Raw genomic sequence first — 15460 nt, 5'->3', positions numbered from 1 at the left:
GAATGCAGGTCTGAAGTGTTAGCAGCCCCGGCTATAGGTTCAGCACCATCCCGCAAAAGGCTGAACGCGTCATGTACAATCTCTCGCAGTTGTAAAGAGACGGAGAATAGAAGAAGCCGAGTTTTCCCGTTAGCAACATGATAAGGGATTGCCATCATAGATTGAATGCCATGAAAAAGACGTGTGATATTGGAAAGCAAACTGCGGCAACTGAAAAGTATTTATACTTCATCCTGTATGGACAGTCACATTTTCTCACCCAGGTTGCCGACTATGATGTTCACGGCTGTAGCTGAAGGTCGGGGCATTATACTATCCGATCGAGGCCAAGCAGCGGTGGCCGTACTATATTCTGCCTTGTTTGTTTGAAGATGTTGACTATACAATCGGCCCGCTTCTCTGCTCCCTAGCTCTACCTTGCGTAAACGGGTGCGTCGCTCCCGACCTTACTACACCTTTGGTCTTTGCAATATGGCATGTTTTGTTGAGAACCTAGACTGTGAAGTTTGAATTAGACAAGGCTCGAAGGGACGTGTCTTCCCTAACTCCCGGTTGCCATCCGCATGGGTGTGTGCCTGTCTTGGCAGAACGTCGGGCGCCCCGGTTCAAAATTGGGCTCAAGTCTTTATACGAAGGTAGGGCCGGGATAACAGACTGTCCGGGTGCAGTCCAACTGTCCCGAGCTGACCTATCATCTGAACTCATTGCCACAGTTCCTGGTCATGGAGCCTAGGGGCCGTATTAGCCGGCCTAGTGCCTTGTACAGCGGCTTACAGAGTTGCACCGATCCCGTAGAAATATCCCTTTTCCATGGTCTAAATACCGAGCTGTGAATATAAATACCGTCTTCCATCGGTCAGGTGCCTACCAATCTCAATTCGATCCAACCTCCAACGAATCTCAAGCTTCCTACACTTACAGCACAACACAGCAAGCACCATGGAAAACTTTCTGTATTTCGATATCATGAACATTGTCTTTGCCACAGCTATATTAGCCTTTGGTTCGGTTGTTATCCCGATCGTAAAGATCATCAGCTTTCACTGTGAGGGTGCTTTGAAGCGACTCAAGAGTCTGCCGCGTTTCTTTCTCCAGCAAGCGAGTCTCTGGTCGAATGTGGTTGACAAGACCCGTGAATATCCTGACACCTATCAAATCTATTCTACCCCGGAAAAAGAATCACGCGGGCACTTGCCTATCTTGGACAAGAAAGTGAGAAGATTTTGATTCCAGCTCAATGCCCACTCACTAACTTTCATAGCCCCTGAGCGATAACTTGATAATAATTGGCCATCACTTGAGAGACTGCGAAGGTACTGTGACAGCATACAAGATTTCCTCCAAGAATGAACTCCCTGATGTCATTGAGGACATACGCACCCAGGAGCGCAAAACTGGCAAGAAAGCAAGGTTCACTATTACGTGTTCCTGAAAGCTCAAACGGCAGAGGAACACAATGAAACATATTGGCTTAGTAGCCTTGTTAAGATGCGAAAAGGACTGGTAAAGAGATCACCCTATAAATTTGTGTCAGAGGGGAAAGGTTGACACGAAACTAGCTGAACGCTAGCTCTGCAGCGTTAGGGTGTTCGAAGGCGCGGGGTAGTTAAATAGGTAGAAGAACAAATTTCGACGATATGGTCGTGTGGAAGAAATAGCAGCCGATGTGCACAATGTTTGGGTTTTGTATTGCCAATGGATCTTCTAGGCAGTCATACATGCTTGTCGAAGATCAGCGGTAGTTCCATAACCGACAGTGAGCTCCTGACGTGTGACCCTAGTGACAACCGAATCAAGTCAATTTTACACCCTATACGGAGGAATACAAGACGAGTCAAATCCGCGCAATGTGAATCCACGCAATATGCCTTCCTCCTCACAATGAAAGCCGTCAAATATGTATCTAATGCCCATTTTCCTTTTTCTTATTGTCGATCAACCATGGTCTCCCCAGCCTGGGTCGGATCCAGACCCTTGAATTCAAGGTCTCTGCGTCATTCGAGGCAGTCGACCATATCTGGGCGATGTCTTGGGTGGCTAGCAAAGGTAGATCCCCGGCCCAGTGAACCATTAGTCCATGATAACCACGTCCAGAACGACAGGGTCAAACCGTTGGGCCCATAAGCAATGGCGGCTTTACGCCACGCGCTCGATACAAAGAAAGCTATCGCTATTTCCTGAAATTGACTTCAAATGGAGTTTCTTTGGGAGTTGAAGGTGAAATAGGCACGATGAACTTCTTGTGGGGAATCCGCAAATCCTAGGCCTTTCACGGACGCGGCCTCCGAGGTAATTATGGTGCTATGATCTTGCATTCTCTCTGACCTGAACTTTGTGATCTGAGCAATCCCCCATTTGCTATGGTGACATAGTCTTTATCCAATCACTGACAACATCGTTCGGGGATGTCTCAGCTGTACCATGCCCACGAATTGCCTGTTGACGTGTTACACTAGCCGGGTCCAGCTTTGGCTCAAAATTGTTCGACTCTCGTTGTCGAGTCTGATGGCGATCCAAGATTGGGGGGATCCGTAACTTCAGCGGTTTCCGCTTTTGCCGTTTCTGGATACTATCCGCCATTTTCATGAGAGTCGTGACTGTGGAGTGGAAATGCCTCGACAACGTTCTGTTAGTAAGGAAGTAACGGACAGAAAAATGCAGGCGAGCTCAATGTACGAAGCACAGAAACCAATATACTGTAGAATTCGAGACTTGAAAGTATGAAATCTGTAGGACGAATAACAGTGGTATTGTGTCAGTGAGCGAATTCAAAGCGATATATTGGGATGCTACTGTTGTCCGCTCAGGGGGGTGGATGACTCTGATATATGTTTGGTGCTGTAAACTTATAACAGCATTACTAACCAAAGCATTTTTCTGGGGTTGGACAATTTTACTGTGCATTATTTGCCTATTTACTAACGACATCATGGTGCGAACACGTACACTTCCATCCCATGGGTATGGGGTCCCAACGGAGACATCTTGGCCAGTGAGCCGTGAATCGTCTAATGTCCACTTCTATGCAGCTTCAGATTCGGCACTTAGTGCAGAGAGTTTGGTTGTATATCCGAGGTGTTGTGTATCCCTGTGAACTGTTATCAGAAGCATGCGGCCATACCTCAGTCTGCAATTGCTGTGCAGGCTAAATTCTAATCACTGCATGGTCCGCCAGATGTGGCAACTAGGAAACATGAGATCATGTCGACCTGCGGGCCTTTTGACTCCGTGGCTGAATTCCACGATTTTCTAGTTGCCCCCGTCCGACATTGCCCCCGTCCGGAACTGGTCGCTAAATATCGAAGCGAACTAGCTGATACATACGACGTATGCTTCGCCCATGCAGATCTCTCTTGGGAAAACATTCTCGTTGACAATTGGGCAAAGCCAGTGTTAACATGCCGGACAGTCTGAATGCTCTTTTCGATCCGTGTCAAGTCAAGAGTGGCCGACTAAGTCGTAATGATATCATCAACACCCTCCATTGGGTATCTAGATTGTTTATGAGAGTTTTCATAGTGGTCGACACGCTCGATGAGTATCAATCGAACGGCGGACAAAATGAGCTAATATCGCATTTGATTGAGCTTTAGCGCTTTACTGCAGCTAATAAACTCGCAACCTCCCGTCCCTTGCCGCATATCATGAATAAATTCCAGGAATCGATATCACTAGAAGTTCTTGCTGGAAAGGGTGACATCGAACGCCATATTAGTGGCAACAAGTATTACTTGCCAGGCTTTGTAATTAGCAATTCAGAACCGCTAAAAGAAGTGATGGATGCAATTATTGTTTGGGCCTTGTGCAATGTAATCAGCGTGCTGTGCCCAACTAAGGAACGCTTCTACGGCGAATGGTCGAAACAAGCGCTTCTCAGACTTTGAAGGACGCTTGCCGCTGGCTCTACCCCGCATGAACCACGTGATGTTGCGATCCACACTTGAATATACGGGATCGTCGTCGCACGACTTCTCATTATCGTGATCTCCACTTAACTATCTATGTCCTTCACTTTACTTTTTGACTTTTGTTGGATGCTTGTGTCTTATCATGGATGATGTCGAGCAAACACTTCAAGAGATCGTTACCGCACACGGAAAGCCTCTTATACAGCTCCTTTTAGAGCTTCAGCAGAACCAAATTGAAAGGACGAACTTTCTGTCAAGGTTCCTGAGGCAGCTTGAGTGTTTTTATTTCGACTCATTTGATAAAACCATCTTACGTCGACAATGGATCAATGCTCATGAAGATAGAGACTTTGTGGCCCTATCCTACACCTGGAAGGCGTCAACCAACGAAAGCAATCAAAGTGGTCGATATGGCGTCTACGACCGGGGAAGAAACAATAAATTTGCTTCACCAGTCAGAAACTGCGTCTTTCAACGCATCTATAAGTATATGCGCAACCAAAGAGTGAACCTCTTATGGATCGACCAGCATAGTCTCCCGCAACGAACCTGCAAACCATATATTGTTTGTAAACACCAAGCATGTCGTCGAAAAGCCGAGGGTATTCAGTCTATGGACTGGGTATACAGCCTCAGCGCACACCCAGTAGCGCTTCTTGGGCGTCCAGTAAAGAATAAGAAAGAGCTTAGGATCTTGCATGGAATCCTCTCTGGTGAGTATACTGTCCGTGTTGTCGGGACGTCTCACTTTGAGCTCTTCAGCCAGGCAGACCAACGCCTAGCCGCCAAGGAAGGGTTGCAATTGCTTCACGCAATAACGTCTGATCCTTGGTGGACGCGCGCTTGGATATTTCAGGAAAACTTCAAGGGTGGCGAGGCTATGTCGCTTTTAATCTCGCATCCGTCTTCCTGGGAGCAGCAGAAGCTTCGATATATTTGGAACCATCCCTGGTGAGATTTGCATCCAATCATCACACTTGTCTCTCTGGGCTACACGCCTGTGCCATGCGTTTCAACGCAGCAAGAGTACAACACCGCAAGAGAGCATGATGGTACGCAATGTCTTAAAAAGAGCTGGAAGATACACGGTTCTACTAGGCGACTTGAAAGCAATGACGCCATATATTATCACGGATGTTAATCAGAGAGAAGTCGGCAATTCATGGGATAAATTGTCAATTATCTCAAACTGCTGTGGATACTCTGTCCGGCTTGACGGGCAGAAACTTCAAAGCAAGCACCAGAGTCTCAGCCTATCCATACTGGCGACGTATTTGCTCAATGGTGAACTCTTCTGTGCGCAATTGTCGGGAGCCGTGTCTCAGCTTACAGTGCCTCAGCTGATTGAGCAATATACCCTTCACACGGCTAGCCCATCACAAGTCGACCGAAAGCTTACTTTCAAGAGAGGGATAAGATTCACCGCACCTTGCCTGACGAATATTGGCATACAAACGCAAGGACATCTTTGGCAACTTGGGCCCGTCATTCAAACTTCCAGGATATCGTATTCGTGTCCTTCCGATAGTGATCCTACGCTGGGTCATCTCAGTAGCCAGCAGAAACTTCAACTCATTCAGTTATGTTATGATTTGGTGGCACATAACCAGGGTCCACTTGCAAACAAGCTTGAACGGTACATCGAAATGGATGAGAAGGGGAATCGACCTTATCAGATTGGCGAAGACTACATGCTCTTGATGGCCATAGAAGTAGCCGCCGCCGCAGGTCAAGGAAAACCTATCAGGCTAGGCAAGATCTGGAATCTGGAAGAGCCACAGCATCCCTTTACCGCTGCCTTTGTCTGGGATCACACTTTCCAGGTCAACGACAACGATCTAGTGTTCACATCACTTCAACCCAAAATTGCGGGGAGCATGGGACATGATGCTCATGACGTTCACCGCCACGTCTCCATCATGGTCACCATCCAAGAGGCTAACAATCAGAGTGAAAAGCGGACTGTACACTTGAAAATTGAGCGTGGTATCTTTGGGGTTTGTTTCTTCGGGGGAATCCCCAAAATAGATGTTATATTTCCCTGGTCATCATCTTTCAGGGGTATTGTCCCTTGGTCACCATCAGACTCTATGATAGGAGCGACTTATCATTGGCGGAGACTGTAATCATAAAGTTTCTCTTGTTGAATCTTATCATTTGAGTCATTATGAAGCCTAGCTTTGAATTTCTTCAAAATATACTTCTAGGCTTGTTATCCGCCTCCTGTTGGGCTGTATAGATGGAGTATGACGGTTATCAGGTGTAATGCATCTGAATTGAGTTCCCATGATCGTAAATCCTATTGATCATCGAACTAGAGTTTGAGAAAGCAGAGAAGCATGAGCCTTGCGCATGTGCTCGTCTTCGTTGACGTTGTCGACCTAGACAATATTTGGATGTGCCTTTGGGCCCTGGTTCGTGCACCGAATGCCGTCGTTCACATCGTACTTTCGCCACGGGTCCTAGATCTGCGTGTCCCATCCTTCGCCGGCCATTTCGCGAAGCTCCAGGCGAAAGTCGGGTTGAGACATATGCTTGATGTCCGGGACACCGACGCCGAGGGAATCAACGACCTGCTGGATGATGAGCAATGGCGGGACTACTTCGCCCGTGACACATCATTTCAGAGAGACATGCACACAAAGGCGCACCTGCCACTGTACATGGCACTTTCAGCACTTCGATTCGCCTTGAAATTTGAGTCTAAAGGCCACGCAAAGAACCGGTTCAACTTTTACTAGGACCGGAAATCTACCGACACCATTGTTCCGGGCATTCACCACTCGACGCACGTGAACGACCAGCTCTATGCCTGCACTACTGAGGAGCTGGATTCTGCCCACGCGATCCTCCATCTGCGTGGCGAAGAGCGCGAGATGAAGATGGTGGGAATCATGACACAAGCAGCTAGAAGACTTGCCGCCCACTTGGGTTACAAGAGTCCCGAGGACATACTACACCCAATGGAGGGTTTACTACAGCACTTCAGTGGACCTGCAAAGGATGCCCGTACCTTAGTACTGGGTGGAGGGCCATTCACTGAGATGGTTCGCTTCCTGGGAGAGACGGACCACCAGCCGCTGGCCGTCGTCGCTATGGCACGTACTCTGCATGCCGATGTAAACATCTTCCCGAATAACTACAATGACTTGATGGATCTCGACGCTGCCATGAAGATCGAGGACATTGTTAGAAAGAAGAACATTCCCACCTGGTTCTTCCCGACGGAATGCGCCAAAGCCAAGATGCATAGCGACAACGTCCTTCGTGCATGCCCTTGGGACTTCAACACGGTGGAGTTGATACAAATATTCGATGCGGCCAAAGACCGTGATTCCTACGAACAGGCAACTCGCTTTACCAGGGAAACGAACACATTAATCAAGATGCACATGTTCGATGTGCTTACTGTCGTCCCATTGGCTCATCCTACCTCCTTGCCATATCGGAAGGCTGAGAGTTACTGGGACGAAGCCAACGGGCAGCGACTTATCAGGGTCAGGGAAGTAGCACATGGCCCCGTCCATGTTTTCTATCCGGACGCAGCGGTCATGGAATCATCTAAGAGAATAGCCATGGACGAGATTAGCTTCGTTCTGTCCTCGTTCAACAACCAGACGACTGCTCCAGCCTAGCCAGGGACACAATAATGTAGATTGACCAGCTGGTGTGATAACTAGATACATGAAACCCGGAGTTTCCAGAACGTGAAATGCAACACTGACGTGACATCGTTGACACGGTTGAGCCAGCTTGAGGTATTGGCAGTAGTGCACTATCTGATTCGTATCTAGGCAATATACTCAATATACTTGAAATCAGTTATGTGGTGAATCAATTGTGAAAGTTTCGTGGTACAAGGTGTAACGCGTATCCCCGCGGGTGGCTCGCTGTCGCCCTGGTGTCTATCGCGCAGCGCAACCCCGATTCCCACCAGGTTGCCAGCTCCTCGACATTCTTCTTGAACGTATCAACCTCGCCGAAGAGGCGTGTCACGTCTTCCAGGTCGTTCCTGTCGGCTCGGCCCGGAAGCAGGCGCCACATGTTGCGCACCACGCCGTGGACGGCGGAGGCGTCTTGCATGACCTGCTGTGTACAGCCCATGATGTGGCCGGTTACGTTCTCGAGGAAGCCGTCGATCTCGTCGAAGATACGGTTCCCCGAGGTCGCGCTGTCGACGCGGTGCAGCCGGCCGACCACCGTCTCGAGCACGTACTGCACCAGCAGGGTCCGGTCGCGTACCCTGTTCGCATGCCATCCCCAGTACATGACTTTTTCGCATCTCTTCTTGCAAATCAGATTACCGCCTTCTTAGACCGGGTGGCTGAGCGGGACGACGAAACTGGCAAATTTGCAGCCAGCATCTCAAATGGAACATCGTCTCGCATCTTATTAAGAGGGAGCTCATTCGAAGGACTTCCCACGACGACCCAACCAATGCAACGACAGCCAGATGCCCAGTTTCAGCACAGTGATGCTGCCTATCCCGGGGTGGTCCTCGAGATCTCTTATTCACAAAATGGAAAGAATCTCGACAAATTAGCCTGGGATTACATACTCAAATCTAACGGCGCCATCAGAGTAGTCATTGGCATTGACTTGGATTACAGTGGTACCCATGAATCCTCGATTTCAATTTGGCGCGCTGTGTTTCTTCAAGAAGATGGCGAAGTTCCCAGATTGAGGAATCTTTCCTCACACGGGATAGAATGGGACTTGCCTTCCGTGGACGGCACCTCAAATATCTACTACATCAATCAATAATCTTCATAGCAGGCTGGACTATAGCAGACGTCAAGTATCACCTTGACAGTCTTAGCGAGGCGAAACTTGTCAAGAAAGGGTCTATAGCGTCGTTTGGAGACGGCCTCCGCTGGGATCTCGCTGGTGCGCGCTTATTCAACGGGGCGGACGTCATCTTGCTTGTTGAACATGCTGCGTTCTTTAATACCAATACGTCATCCGCATCGTTCAGTTTGCCGAAAATCGCAGCCCCCACCAATATCAGGCAATCTTCTCCAGCGTTTGAGCACAAGTCTGACGTGGCCATCCAATGCTCTAGCGATAAATGCGAACCAAGTGCCTTCCACCTTATGGCCAGTAAGATGATGTCCTCCTTGTTTTACATCGAGCTAGTTGAGGCTCCAACATTCTACACGGTCCCAGAAACAGTACACATCCGGCTGAAGTGTCGACTGCCAGCTGGAACACCTTTGACTACCCTGCTCTTCAAGCTAAGGCTCAAAAACACACACATATACATGGCATCTGGAGGGGCCGGAAAGGAGGAGATGTTGGTTACGCCGTCGGCACTTGCGCGGGGTAAAGCAGGTAGGCCGTTTCACAGGATCTTTAGCCTCCAGGTTACCAGCCTTTCCTCTAAACTTGACATCAGAATGGACTGTGGGAGAGGCAAGCCGCAGAGAATCAGTAACTGTCCTTATTCAGTATATAGGCTTATTCGGGATGGTGGCTTTGATGACGTGTTCGGGAGACAAGATCACCAGGTCGTTGCAAGTACGCGAGGCACAGAAGTTGCGATGGAACAGTTAGAGCGACTGCAGGAGACCTTAGATCATCTCATTCATACAGGAGCTAGGAACATCTAAAAGATGAAATGAACACACCGTATCATATTATTACGACCGAGCACATCATATTAGCGTGAACTTGCGGCTAGAAACGAACCCAATCTACTCCTAGGATCCTATTGATCAACGCATCATCTTCCCGTGTTCGATCCATCCGCACAACGATACTCAAAGCATCCACCGCTTCCACCAATCCGGGGAACTGTACCATATCTTCAGTTTCCAACTCGTGCTCTTCGAGACTTTCTTCAAGTTTTGGCTTGAGTATATCGCGAGGAAATCTGACGAGCCAAGACAACTTGCCTACCCAAATCGCCACGAACCCTTCTTCTGCTTCAGGAACCTTCACAATGCCGTATTCCCGAACAAAGCAAGAGTTATAAGCATTCGAGACTAGGTACTTGCTGCATTCGCATTTGATTTCGAGGCAATGATAGGGTCCTGTGCTATTGCGAACTTCAGGGGTCCTGCTGGCAATCATATGGGACCAGAACCTTTTGGCCAGCGGGTCCTCGTTGCGCAGCCCGAAGAGGCTCCATTGAGCGTGACTCCGGAACAATTTGGCCAGGTCGTGGTCTTCATAGACTTCTTCCGAGACTTCCAGTAGAGAGTACAGCATTTCTCCAAGGACCTGTGCTGCTGCGCGCCCGACATTCTTGCTTGTAATGGCTAAGAAAGCCTGCAAGTTGGAGATATATGGTTTCTGGAGAGTCGTGTCATCAGAGACGTCTTGAAAGCTCACAACAAACCACCTCCAGAGTAAGTTTATAGCCACATCGTAATAAACGAGGCACTCGAAGAGTCTGTCCTTTGGTTGATCGAGAAGCGCTTCCCGACCCTGCGCGGTATTCGTGTATTCTGAGAGATGCTTCCCCGGCGCTTGTTGGGTTCTCCAGAAAATGAATATCCAAGCGGAGTCACTTACGAAAAGTGACTTTTGGTACTTATAAACAAGGTTCAAGTGGTACAGTCGGAGATCCATGCAATCCCGCCATGAAAGATCGATCAGCAGCTCCAACGGTACTTCCCTTCTCTCCTCAACGCAAAACAAGTATGGCATTGCACCAGCGCTGTGAACGAAGAGCATTGGGCAGTACAATCGGAGTCGCTGGATATGGACGTCGAATATGGCCTTCGAAGGAAGCTTATGCTTGAAACACGCACACTGTTCCAAGCTGAGTCGTGTCTCCGTCCAATTGGGGGCTTTCATTGTGGGATGGAAATCCAAACCGAGCATTTCCCCCAACATGATAAGGTTTTCTCGTGCGTTGAACCCGACATTGAGGATTCCAGGGTCCATTTGCTGTTCCTCTTGACTGAGATAGCCCCCAACAAACCGGTATACGCGGCGTAGTATAGCGAGTTTGTGAAGTGCCCAGATATCCTGGTTATGGATGGCTACAGAGAGATTTTGATTCATAAACTGAACCAAGACGTCTTCGGAGACATTGGATAGATTGCCGGCATCTACCCCGTTGTAAATGAACAAGGCAGTCAAACTCAGGATCGTTCGTTGCCTGACATCGTCAGGAGCGTACTTGGATCCTTTTAGCATAATAGAAGTTCGATGTCCAACGACACTTACCTTCCATTCAGCTTTGAATATGGACCATTCAATCTGTTGACTAGCTTCATCATATTGGAGGTGGCGTCGATAAAGATTTCCTAGGCTCCGACCGAAAACTGCAATTCCTTCGGTTGCTTTGGTAATAAACTCGACGTGGCCCACCCTCAATCGGAGGTTTTGTTTTAGTTCGATGCCTGCTTCTCGAAGCCGACGCTGTCCATCGGCTGGAGCGGCTATCTGGACGTGGAGACGGTCTGCTGTTTTTCCAACTTCATGGAAGTCAGGCACTCCAGATGGTAGTGACAACAGAGATAGATCAGACTGGTCGACATAGAAAAGGTTCCATTCTTTCTGAGAGGGGTCTGATGGCTTGCCGTCAAATATGTCTGGTGTTACTAGCGTCGCAGCCATAGTGGTGAGCACGATCAAGCAAGGGGCTCTGTGTACGAGGACGATGATGAAGAACAAGAAGAAGGAGAAGGAGAAGAAGAGGTGAAAATAAAATTGACGGAAGAGCGGGTCAGACGCTACTTAATACTTGCTAGGCTTGGCTGTATTCTTGGTCAATTGGAATTCAAAATATTACGGCAGATATCTGCAAGCCACCGCCTTCGGGCATAGCGTAGTGGCACCTAGGGCCCAAAATGGTATGTCGAGTGAGACTGGTCACGGAAGGTTTGCTATCCGCTCGCCACAGAATGCTTTTATTGCATATTAGTTTCAGTGCAGACTTACATTTCTGACTGACTATCTATTCAGCTTCCATGCTTCCCCCAAAAGGCTCGTCATGACTTGCTCGCCTCCGAAATCTACGTGTAGAATTATGTTCAGAATATCAGAAGCTACGCTCATATCCAGGCGATGGCCTACGAAGCGATTGCCATGGACTTCAAGATTGAGGTTCTCCTCTCTTTCTAAGAAAAGTAACAGCCCCGTCTTGAGCGTGGAAGGTTTCAGCGTGATCCCCCATTTATAGCGCTTTGACCAAACCATCACACGCTCGTCTTCTGGTGGTAAGCTTACCGAGACGAGACCAAACTCCTTGATACTTGTTAAACAAATCTTGTCACAACCCTTCTTGCACTCGCACAATACACTGTCGCATGACACAATCGGCTTTTGACCGTGGACGACTTGCCTGTACATGGCTGTCAGCGTCAAAGGACCGGGTGGTAGTTCAACTTACATATGAGATTCTTTTGCAAAAACTGGGTTATCCAATGCCACTCGCAATTCCTGCAGCCTTGGCTCCCTGATCAATGCAGCTTCTAAGCCTCGTTTCGCACCGTCCAAAGTATATTCAGTACAAGGAGCGCTTCGTTCTTGCACATTTTGAAAGCCTGCTGACTCCATCCACAGCTTCATATCAGTCAGAGACCATCCATACTTGGAGGTTTTGAGTAGCTGGTCTGCTAAACGAGCTTCGTCTGTATCTAAACTGCACTTGAAGTTGAGTTGAAAATTTTGCAATTCCAACCAGCCACCTGAGGCCATATGACTGTTGAAATACTGTAAGTTTAGCTCACTAATAAGGTTACTTTCTTACCTGAAAGCCTCCTCTATGAATTGCTTGGGCGAAGCTGAAGACCACGATAGTCTTCTGGCAATAACGAAGTCAAATGGTGCGTCATTCTGCCACGAGATCTTCTCGAATTGGCTAAATTTGAATTGGCATTTGCTCTGAAAGGAATCTGACTCAAGTGGAGCCAGAGATATGCCGCTGGGTTCAAAGGAACAATTTTGATTGACTGGCGTCGATTAGTACACGTTGTCTTGCAGTGTAGTCGGGGAACTCACTTCCATGTAGGCAGCCGAGCATATCGACAACGGAAGTGCGTCGTAAGTCTACTACTTGTTTAGCCCACGCACAACTCTGCGTAAGTCAACTCACCCTGAGTAGTGGTGTTAGTCAAACTCCCACTCCGCCCTTGGGGACAAACCTCATCAATCAGGAACAGGTAATCTGCCCGTGGTCAGTGAAGGAAGGCGTAGGGTCGAAGGAAACTGAAGTTACTGTACTTGTGACCAGACTCCAACGGATCTGTGTCGGGCTCGACGCGTGTTAGAGGTGGCATCGTTGATGTGATTTTCATCACTGGGCTTCGTGGTGGGCTCATCACTGGGTCACTTCTGGTATATGCCCGGCCCTGCAGCTCATCATTATAGCAGAAATGAAATGAAATGAAGACTACGGTTGAACGATTCAAGTATGAGTTGTGGGGATGGAGACTGATTTAAGAGTTTCGATAGCTTAAAGACGTGACCACCTGAAGTGGGTCGGTCCAGGATCTGCGTGGCTTCTCCAGGCCGCTCCTTGGCCATGCAGCTGGAGCCATCTTGGTATTCATTGGGAATCGATCCCTCGTTGCCAGCTACCACCTGCCTCACTGCGTATCTTCCATCGCCTCTTCCTTGAATGGGACAAACTTGAACCAGAAATGCGGACCTCTGATTATTAAAGGATTATAGATGGCCAAAACTTGATCCACCTCGACCTTTGATGCACGTTGTAGGCTTGCTGAAGCAAGTCAGACAAATGGAGGGAATAAGAGTCCAAGTCTTACCGTAGTGCTCTGCTTCGCGAATCAAAGTCGGACTCTCATTACGTTTTATCAAAATATCAATGAAAGCTTTGAAAATGTTCGGAAACGGCGGTGCTGTAAGACAGAAGCCCAATTGTTGCAGAGCCATCGTGCGTTTCTCCTGCATCCCTGAGCGATAATCTCCAGCTTCAACTGACGTTATCAAAGATTTGATAGAAGGATGAGAAGCACTAATGAATTGATGCAGCTCTTTGGAAATACAGGATAACATGTTCCGTGCTTGAAAGGATGCGGACAGACGTGAGTAGGTTGAGAAGGTTGACAGCCACCTGCGACCTGTGACTGCTACATTTAAAAGATACATTGGACGATCTAAAAGCCATGATTCCTTTTGGTCCACGCCCCCAATTTGACTAGCTATCAAGTTGTGACACGCTTCCAGGATGCTGCATGGCGCCTGTAGCTTCATCTCGAATCGGAAGTGAGCAAGACACGAATCAGCCGACGTATGGGCTCTGCTTCGTCCTCCATCTCAGAGCGACGAAAAAATTGCCACCCCATCCTCTTGGCTAGGCGGGGGCCTGCGTCATGACCCACCAAGTCCGGCCGATGATCCCCTAGATACGAGTTCTCAAGAAGAGCAACCCGTGGGCCTTGGAGGCCAAGCTCCCAGGCCAGCAGATCAACCCAATCGTATGACTCCGTATCCTTGGGTGTGTATACCAAGATTATTAGATGAGCCTCATAAATACATGTTTGGGGTTTGAAAACAGTCGCCATCCGTTTTTCGCCAACGTCGTAGATTTTCAGTTCGTGTGCCGTGCCATCAACTACAATGGTACCATTGAGAGTATCTAGTATTGTGTATGTATGCCCCATGCCCAGCTGAGGAGCCTGTGGTATTTCTTGACCAATAGCAGGATGAATGTAGTGGGTCTTTCCGACTCCACGCTGGCCAAAGATGCTGAGTTTGATCTTTCCATTGGAGTCTTGGAGATCCGGCCGCGACCAGGGTCTTGCCGGCTCGTACATGTCCGTGGGGGGGCAGTGTGGTGGCAGCCATTCAGTGTCGGTGGAATTCTGCGTCTCGGCTTTGTCCAAGGGAGTCGGACAGGCTTGGTCAACCCCCTTTCGCCGGCGAGGCAAACATTCATCGAAGAAATAGTTGAGTATTGCAGGAAAATTATATGTTGTAGCCGGCATGTCAAAGATGGCTTGCAGAAAATTATGCGAGGGTTTGTACCAATAACGATCGACTGATGGAGGTTCAAAACTGGCGAACCAAAAGTCAAGGGCGAACAAGGCAATGAAGGCATCTGCAGAAGCGTGCAGGATTTTATATTGCGAATGAAGATAAAGGATAGAGGCAGGGTTGACCTTACATGATCGGCAAGCATTATCAAGGATGTCTGGGCCGGGTGACTATTGGATCACGCACACCACTTCCTGGGTGGAAAGAAATGGAACGAACGGCATGATTTGAGTTCTGCGGTGCTGCTCCATCTGTTGCATGTTCAGGTCAGGAAATCATGGTCAGACCCACTTCGCTGGAGAGGCATCACTCTTCAGTTCCTCAGTCGCAATGATTTACATCGGCACTAGCACCTTAGTACTGCTACTAGGGGCTTTCACAGTCCCAAGCAGCTTGACTTCGTTTGCTGCGAGGTTCCTACCAGAGTGCCATGATCGCCTCACCATGGATGGACGTCGGCCTCGTTTTGAGACTGCGGCCCGTGTTAGCTGGACATCTGCTACGAGATGACTGGTACCCTCGGTTCAATAAGAGCGATGCATTGGTGTAGTGGGTCGCAGCACGCTATACCACTCCCGACCAAACGCAAGTGGCTGTCT

The 15460-nt window shown here is 48.6% G+C and overlaps 5 protein-coding genes across 5 annotated transcripts; 3 read left to right on the top strand and 2 right to left on the bottom strand.

Annotated features, from left to right (window-relative positions):
- Positions 1-939: 939 nt before the first annotated feature.
- Positions 940-1432, top strand: JN550_013787 (uncharacterized protein; the record flags this gene model as incomplete). The annotated part of the gene is made up of 2 exons (XM_049312413.1): positions 940-1212; positions 1262-1432. The coding sequence occupies 2 exons, from the start codon at positions 940-942 to the stop codon at positions 1430-1432; spliced, it is 444 nt and encodes a 147-aa protein (XP_049164254.1).
- Positions 1433-5554: 4122 nt separating this feature from the next.
- Positions 5555-6649, top strand: JN550_013786 (uncharacterized protein; the record flags this gene model as incomplete). Its single annotated transcript, XM_049312412.1, has 2 exons — positions 5555-5905; positions 6227-6649. The coding sequence occupies 2 exons, from the start codon at positions 5555-5557 to the stop codon at positions 6647-6649; spliced, it is 774 nt and encodes a 257-aa protein (XP_049164253.1).
- Positions 6650-6784: 135 nt separating this feature from the next.
- Positions 6785-7543, top strand: JN550_013785 (uncharacterized protein; the record flags this gene model as incomplete). Its single annotated transcript, XM_049312411.1, has 1 exon — positions 6785-7543. One exon carries the CDS (start codon positions 6785-6787, stop codon positions 7541-7543), a length of 759 nt encoding a protein of 252 aa, XP_049164252.1.
- Positions 7544-7742: 199 nt separating this feature from the next.
- Positions 7743-8177, bottom strand: JN550_013784 (uncharacterized protein; the record flags this gene model as incomplete). Its single annotated transcript, XM_049312409.1, has 1 exon — positions 7743-8177. The coding sequence occupies one exon, from the start codon at positions 8175-8177 to the stop codon at positions 7743-7745; it is 435 nt and encodes a 144-aa protein (XP_049164251.1).
- A 5897-nt stretch (positions 8178-14074) lies between these two features.
- On the bottom strand, positions 14075-14812 carry JN550_013783 (uncharacterized protein; the record flags this gene model as incomplete). The annotated part of the gene is made up of 1 exon (XM_049312408.1): positions 14075-14812. One exon carries the CDS (start codon positions 14810-14812, stop codon positions 14075-14077), a length of 738 nt encoding a protein of 245 aa, XP_049164250.1.
- Between the last annotated feature and the right edge of the window lie 648 nt (positions 14813-15460).

This window comes from Neoarthrinium moseri, assembly GCF_022829205.1.
Source record: "Neoarthrinium moseri strain CBS 164.80 chromosome Unknown scaffold139_Wmoseri_CBS_16480, whole genome shotgun sequence".
Lineage (NCBI taxonomy): Eukaryota > Fungi > Ascomycota > Sordariomycetes > Amphisphaeriales > Apiosporaceae > Neoarthrinium > Neoarthrinium moseri.
The sequence above is the reverse complement of the archived record's forward strand: the minus strand, read 5'-3'. Positions and strand labels throughout refer to the sequence as shown.